The 7,660-nt window shown below is 32.1% G+C and overlaps 2 protein-coding genes across 2 annotated transcripts; both read right to left on the bottom strand.

The window, feature by feature from the left end:
- Positions 1–1,043: 1,043 nt before the first annotated feature.
- Positions 1,044–5,328, bottom strand: LOC127123195 (tyrosine-protein phosphatase DSP3-like). The gene is made up of 6 exons (XM_051053442.1): positions 5,077–5,328; positions 4,814–4,929; positions 2,067–2,160; positions 1,600–1,657; positions 1,447–1,490; positions 1,044–1,345 (listed from the first exon to the last, which is right to left on the bottom strand). The coding sequence occupies exons 1-6, from the start codon at positions 5,326–5,328 to the stop codon at positions 1,088–1,090; spliced, it is 822 nt and encodes a 273-aa protein (XP_050909399.1). The 3' UTR covers positions 1,044–1,087.
- Positions 5,329–5,792: 464 nt separating this feature from the next.
- On the bottom strand, positions 5,793–7,133 carry LOC127121395 (paired amphipathic helix protein Sin3-like 3). The gene is made up of 5 exons (XM_051051887.1): positions 6,977–7,133; positions 6,610–6,762; positions 6,296–6,482; positions 6,123–6,224; positions 5,793–6,009 (listed from the first exon to the last, which is right to left on the bottom strand). The coding sequence occupies exons 1-5, from the start codon at positions 6,988–6,990 to the stop codon at positions 5,893–5,895; spliced, it is 573 nt and encodes a 190-aa protein (XP_050907844.1). The 5' UTR covers positions 6,991–7,133; the 3' UTR covers positions 5,793–5,892.
- Between the last annotated feature and the right edge of the window lie 527 nt (positions 7,134–7,660).

Genomic DNA, 7,660 nt, shown 5'->3' with positions numbered 1-7,660 from the left:
TTGATGAGTGGGGATAAACGGACAATTAACTATTGTTCCCCACAATTATTGATTTATGCTTTGAAGGAAAATTTTAAACCTAACTTGCCAAAGATTAAATTTACTATCATTGCAAAGTGGTGGTGTGGTTAGAGAAAATCTCTTATCGAAATTCGTCTTCCTTCTAAGATGATTAGTTCTTAAATAGGAGTTAGACTCTAATACAACTTGTTGGACAAGTGACTCCACACACAAGAGGGGGTGAATTGTGTGGTTTAAAAAAAGGTGATTTCACTACGCCAAATAAGGGAAAAGAGGGCGCTTTTTTTGGCCTATAACAGCGCTTTAAAGCGCCCTCTAATCTGGCGCTGGCATAGGTAAAGACAACACTTTTTTTCCTGGTGAAAGCGCTCTCTAAAGTGGCTCTTTAAGCCCTTTAAGGGCCACTTTAGAGGGCGCTTTTTAAAGAAAGCGCCCTCTAAAGTGGAAACTTTTAAGGGTTTAGAGGGCGCTTTTACTGGAAAGCGCCCTCTAAAGTGGAAACTTTTAAGGGTTTAGAGGGCGCTTTTACTGGAAAGCGCCCTCTAAAGTGGAAATTTAAAGGATTTAGAGGGCGCTTATTTTGGAAAGCGCCCTCTAAAGTGGGTGGTTATTTAAATTTTTTTTGTAAAAAGCGCTATATTTTTTTATTTATTTTAGACAACCTGTATATTGAAGCAGTACACCTAAAACTGTATAATTTGAAGTCCTTTTTCACACATTGCATTCAACAAACCTTATATACAACAATCCATACATATACAACAATCCACTTATATATAATCGTTTAACTTCTAAAGATTCTAAATATACAACCAATTCATAACTTAAAAAGAAATAAAACTAAGTAGCAAAAGCATCTCTGAGATGTATGTTTTTTTTAGTTCTTTATTGTTAACTATGAATAAAACTAAGTAGCAAAAGCATCTCTGAGAATATGCATGTCAATAGCAGTACTCAAAAGATCTTTAAAAACCCTAAGGGTATATGTTCAAAGACTCCAAAAAATCACTTTGAAGTATGAGTTCTCTACCAAATCCAAAAATGGAGTTGATAGCCAGTGCAGCAGCTAAAACGATGTCAAACGGGGTGGCTTCTGCGTAGTCTCGCCTTGATACATCAATCTGCGCTTCTTTGAAGCACCTTGATACTGGTAGATGATGCTGTAGAGGCACTGCCTAAGATTTATGATGTCAAACATCTCTATAAATGTTAAATCCGCTGTCTTGGATTTAGCACCAGCATAGCGCTGGTACTCCTCAAACACAGAAGACAGACACCAGTTCTGCATCTTTCTGAAGCAACCAACTACACAACCTGTTCTATGCTGCATTACAAAAGAAAAATCATCATTAGAACAAACAATTAGGAATTCAAAACAGAAATTCAGAATTGAGAAGATAAACTTGCAAGTGATCAATCTTATACCTTTCCTCGTTTGCAATGAATCAAAACAGGGTGATTTCTCACATCTGAAACCAGAAAAAATTAAGGAATTAGATATCTAACAAACAAGAGAAACACCAACAAAGATATACAAAAAATCTGCATTTCAAAGTTGAATAAGCTTGCTTCAAATACCAAGTAAAATTTTCAAAGCCTCCATAATAGAATCACTGAGAATAGGTAAAGAAACTTCCTGCAGAAAAATACAAAGATTTACTAACTCTAAAATAAAAAAAAAAAGATAAAACCAAAAATGAATCACCAATCCACATAAGTCAAATTTCATGATTATTAGCAGCTAACACCAACCCATATTTATGATAAACCCCAAACCCCCTTTTTCTCCTAATTATACAATTAAACCTAAAACCCTAATCTAATAATCTGCAAAAATAACACAATCACAGAAAAAATTCAAACTTTGAGTAATACACATACATTTCATGATTTCAATGAAATTTCATTAACAAAATTCAGAATGATTCAAACAATCACAGACTTTTTAACAACAATCAAAACCCAATTCAAAACATCATACATTGAAATAACATGATTAAACACATTTGAACACATATATGATGAATACGAATATAAAAAATTACCGTTTTCCCCTCAATTCCAAATTGAAATAGACGAATATTCTGTGATTTAAGAAACTCCAAATTCTCCTCCGGATAGGGTTCAGGACACAAGTATCTGCATCAATTTGAAAAAAGTTTCACCCTAACCATATATATATATATATATATATATATATATATATATATATATATATATATATATATATATATATATATATATATATATATATATATATATATATATATATATATATATATATATATATATATAACATCAATAAATCAATAAATAAAGAGTCATTTTAATCATAGTTAACAATAAAGAATTAAAAAAATGGAACAGTTGGTGAAATTTAACCCATAATGCCTAGTCTCCATTGCTAGCATTGCAACACAATAATTATTGTTGAGAATACTCAATAAATGTATGAACCAAGAAAAATGAAACCAAAAATGAACAATAGCGAACGTCAGAAGAGAAACAAAGTAATATGAAGATTAGAAAAATACCTACGGTGTCAAAATCGAACAGCTAACAACGAATTAATAGAAGGAGGAAACGTCGTAGATCTATAAGAGGTGGAAGGAAAACGCCTTAGAAGTAGCGAAAATCGTAGCAGTGAGAACCCTAACGTGAAAAAGAATGAAAATAACAGAGAGTGAAATAACAAAACGCGCAGTATGTTATAATTTTAATGTTTACTAAAGGGGACCTTAGAGGGCGCTTGTGGAAAAAAAACGTCCTCTAAACGGGGCCTAAGAGGGCGCTTATGAAAGCGCTCTCTAAGGCTTTCCAAAAGCGCTTTATAAACTGGAAATGCACATGGACTTATAGAGCGCTTTTTTAAAAGCGCCCTCTAAGGGTAACCTTAGAGGGCGCTTTATAAAAAGCGCCCTGTATTGTTGTCCCTCTATATCCTCCTTATTTTTTCGCTTCACCTTAGAGGGCGCTTTATTACAAAAGCGCCCTCTAAAGTGCGTTGTCTATTCCAGTTGTTCGCTCCTTATTTTTTCGCTTCACTTTAGAGTGCGCTTTTGTAATAAAGCGCCCTCTAAGGTGCGCTGTCTATTCCAGTTTTTGGCGTAGTGTTTTGAGAAACCTTGAGATGTAAAATCAGAGTTTAAAAATATTTTAAATAATTAGCAGTGAAAAAAATAATTTGCAGAAGATAAATAACAAAAAAATGAAGAGTTAAGGGAAAGAGATGAACACAACAATGTATAAAAGTTCGGTCAAATAAGAAAATTACCTACTCCTCTCTCCAAAAACTTGTCTTGAGAGTATCTAATAAACGTTGAAAGTTTTTGGTAGGAAAGACTCATGAATCCCCTTATACAAAGAAAGATGGTTGAACTTCAATCAAATAATACAAGACTTTAGAATATAGCAGTTTGAGTCTTCTCTTCCAAGCAACATATTGAAACGATTAGTCTTCTCTTCGCATGGTAGATTGAAGAAGTTATTCTTCTCTCCACAAATAATAAATTTGAAGCAGTTAGTCTTCAAGTTCTTAAACCTTGTAAGCCTTTATCACAAGCTGAGCTCACGAACCTTAAACTTTGGTTTTATATGGATTGACCAATAACTTGTGAGATTTTAATATCGGGCTAATCTCGAACCTTATCCACACTTTTACCACAGGATAAGCTTTAACCTAATCTTAGTTTACAATGGGATGACAAAGAACCTAAAGAGATTTTAATACAGGCTAATCTCGAACCATAAACTATGGTTTGATCACACAATCCCCAAACCAAAGCTTTTACAAGTTTACCTTCGAACCGAAACAATAACTCTTAACTGGATAATATTCAACTAAGGTGTATAAAAAATATTACATTGGTGAATTTACAATTCTACCCATCCATAATTACAAAATATCCTCACTCACAAAATTACTTTTCTCACAAAGGCACTATGCCAAAAAATTTAGTGAGAGGAAGCGAAATAAATATTTAGAGAGAGAGAGAGAGATAGAGAGAGGGAGAGAGAGAGAGAGATGTCAAAATACGTTTCTGGATGAAATGAAATGAGGGAAGAGACCTCTATTTGTAGGCTAGAGGTTGACTCAATTTTTTTTTTTGAATAAATGCATTTTATGATCATCTAATCAATTAGAACATGTTTACAATGTATTAAGAAGGTTCCATATAATCGATTGTAAGTATACAAAAGAAAGGAAAAGATATACATTCATTGCATATTATTAAGGAATTGTCCTAATCATTTGGGACTCAATTTTACATTGAGCTAATCGATTAGATAAGTTAACATTTTGCCTATAGCTATTTTGGCAGAATTCCCAGTTCATTTGGCAAAAGTTCAAGATGTTTTTGAAGATATTTTCTTTGGTAAAAATATTTTGAGAGTATATTTAACTGTGAGTGTGTGTGCGCACTTTAGCCATGTGCTTTTATGATAAAGTCGTCATGCTTTACAATTGGTTCACTCATAACTAAATTAGGAGGGTCCTTAGTTCTTCAAGACTTTGTCAATTGCTTTCTTTTTTGTAGACACTTGTTTGAGTAGCTTGAGATAAGGATTTTGTTACATTCCATTTGATTGTCATTATTAGATAGTCAAGTCCATCAGAGTCTAATATTTAAGTTTTCATCTTTATCCGCTTAGTCGTTTAGGTTTGACTTGTCATAAGACATTAGTTGTCATCATCAAAAGTTGATGTCCTTATTAAAAATATATCACCTTCAAAACAAGGTTCCACACTTATCACTGAACAAGATCACGCAAATGAAAATGTGTCACGTACATTATCGTCTTCCTCATCAACACATTTATCCTCATGAACACGATTTGAAGTTTCTTCTTCAACAAACCATCTTCCTTACCGTATAACTCCTCCTCATTACCATCCCATTCGAAAGCCTGAAAAACAAAACTCAGTATCTCTAAAGACACCTTCTTTGCAACTCAACACTAGGGTCAAAAGTTATCCACACAAAATCCTATCTTTCTCTTCAAATCAAGAATTTGAGTTGGCTTATTCACCACCCATGAAGTTTCTTTAACTACCCAAAGAGAAAACTCATACTGACCAAAAAAAAGCAACACCACTTCATCTATTAAGGGACTGAGCTTAGTTACAACCCTAACCCTACCCAAACCAAAGTGAAAGGCAACTCTAGTATTAAAATCTACTTCAAGCACTCTCCTAAATGAACTTGGATACATCTGCATAAAACCACAACTCCTCTTTGAAGAGGGAGAAGACAGGAGACCAAGTATTAAGAAAACGAAAAATTTGATTCCAGAAGGCAACTTCATATTTCTTAAACATATCTAGAGGTTCTTCATTAGGAGAGCTAAGGAGAATGTAACCTCCACCAAACTAATCCAAACTCAGATAATTGACGGCAAAGAATCGAAACATTGGCATTGTTAGGAAAATTAGAAAAATAAAAGGAATGAAGCTCCCTATACAGATCCATACCGAGAAGAACAGAAGAACCAATGCAATACAATGAATAAATGACGTTGTGTCAACCTGTCTGTTGTATTCACACATACATGATTTTGAAAAAATATAGCATGGTATTACGATGTTATAACATACATTGTCTGATAAATAAAAATTCATTTAATTGCCATGGTTGCAGCAATAAAGTGCTCAGTCAATTTCTCTTCAATTTCATATATAAAGTACTTTGTTTTTATTCCAAAATATTCAAAGACAAATTTATTGAATTGTTTTTCAAACCTTACAAATTTAAAACATTAGATTTTTGCAATAAAGCTTGAATTATCTCTATATCAAATCCATTCCATATATTTTATTTAATTCTCCAAACTACATTAACAAAAATTTGCCGCATATTTATTGAAGATCTCCTACATATCTCCACGCACAGAATTCCGAGCAGCAACATAATGAGCAGAAATAGATTTTGGAAGAAAATAATAAAATTCATCAAGAAGATCAGGATGGCCTTGCAATAGTGTAGTAACCTGTGGAAGTTCAATCATGAAAAATCAAGCATAAAAAAAATAGACTGATGTGGAATTAAAAAAAAAATCAAAGAAATATGATTAACATGCATAATAAAATTGAACAAATATACCTCTTGGCAGACCATAGTGAAAGACTTATGTTTCTTATAATACATAATTAATATCTTCATAAATGATTTGTAAGTATGATTATCAACTCCTTCAAATTGAGCCTGCAAAAAAATAATCTTGCGTTAAAAACAAATATTTATCGAGAGTTCCATAAAATCAACAAAACTCATACCTTTATCTTATTCAAAAATCTTATGGCATCTTCCATTTTGACATGCTTTTTTCTCTGAGATTGTTCATCTTCAAATGGAAGTTTGATTTCATATCCAATTGGCAAGAACGTGTTTAATCTCAATATCATATCTCTCTCACCTTCGAATATTTCCTTCATTTTATCCCTAAGATCAGAATCCTCAATCCTACAAATGTACCAAACAGATAGAAAAATTATTTACAACTAAAGTTAAAATTAGGATCAAATCAACAATCTAAATCCCTCTCACAGTATATACAAAGAAATAAAATAAGGGAAGCACATGATCAAACCTTTGTGCCCTATAATCCTTGAAGGCTTTCACAAACTCATCAAACTTATTTTGAATTAATCCACCCTTTATTTCTTTTACAAATTCTATGGCGTTTTTAGTACACTGATCCATAGTACGTCGGTTTATCATCTGGGATCTCCCTAGGTCAGACCTTCAGTGAAAAAAACACAGGATCAGGAATATTTGCTGAAAAAATTGCCGATATCAAACACGCGATAATTAAAACCCTAGAAAAATTAGAAAAGCAAAACAAACTATCTAAATTTCCTCAATTTGACATAACCTAAAACTCAAATTTCACCATAGCAAAAAAAAAAAATCCATAAAACTACTTAGTTGGAGATCTAATTGTTTAATCTGCAAACCTCGAATTATTCATTCCAAAAACCAGATTAAGAACATTCAGATCCTGAAAAATAATAGAGAATTGACAGTGAAAATCGTAATATGTTCCGAGTAACGCAAAAAAAATGAAGTGTATCTTCAACCAGAAGAAGTGCCTTAAGAAGTCAACAAAAAGAAGAAAAGAGAGAAGATATTGACAAAGAAAAAAAAGAGATGCGATACATATATATATCGGTGGCAAATCTTGTTCTTTCTTACGGATATTCTGGATATTGAAATTTAGGGCTAAATATCAATTGTTTTGGCGCGATGATTAAATTATTAACAGATGCTAAATTGAAAATCATAAAGTGCCGTTTCGGTCATATTTGCGTAATCTATTTATTGCTTCTAGATATCTTTATGGGGATTAGGGTTAATCTTTCATCAATGATTATTAACTCTTTCTGCTCAATAAGGGGATATATTGGCACATATATGACTTGATAGGATTAAAATGATATTAATTTATTGACTAAATAAGATGATTTTAATTTATAAATAAAAATATATAACAAAATATCAAAAATAAAAATATATAAACAATATATCTAATGACTACAGATATTAAAGGTATTGCACTGTGAGTGTAAATTATTTTTACAGTGTAAATTATATTTACATTATCATCTAATAAAATTATAATATTCTGATATATCATATCA

The sequence above is a fragment of the Lathyrus oleraceus genome, chromosome 2, assembly GCF_024323335.1.
Source record: "Lathyrus oleraceus cultivar Zhongwan6 chromosome 2, CAAS_Psat_ZW6_1.0, whole genome shotgun sequence".
NCBI classification, from domain to species: Eukaryota; Viridiplantae; Streptophyta; class Magnoliopsida; order Fabales; family Fabaceae; genus Lathyrus; species Lathyrus oleraceus.
Note: the sequence above shows the minus strand (reverse complement) of the source record. Positions and strands in the feature narration are given on the sequence as shown.

What these genes read in the sequence shown, in the direction of transcription:
- LOC127123195 (XM_051053442.1), bottom strand. Translation starts at nt 5,328, where the DNA reads ATGAAGTTGCCTTCTGGAATCAAATTTTTCGTTTTCTTAATACTTGGT. An exon ending in TTGGAATTGAGGGGAAAACG is followed by an intron (nt 1,658 to 2,066) that starts GTAATTTTTTAT and finishes ATTTTTCTGCAG; the next exon opens with GAAGTTTCTTTACCTATTCT. An exon ending in GGCTTTGAAAATTTTACTTG is followed by an intron (nt 1,491 to 1,599) that starts GTATTTGAAGCA and finishes TTCTGGTTTCAG; the next exon opens with ATGTGAGAAATCACCCTGTT.
- LOC127121395 (XM_051051887.1), bottom strand. An exon ending in GATTTTTGAATAAGATAAAG is followed by an intron (nt 6,225 to 6,295) that starts GTATGAGTTTTG and finishes ATTTTTTTGCAG; the next exon opens with GCTCAATTTGAAGGAGTTGA. An exon ending in TCACTATGGTCTGCCAAGAG is followed by an intron (nt 6,010 to 6,122) that starts GTATATTTGTTC and finishes GAACTTCCACAG; the next exon opens with GTTACTACACTATTGCAAGG.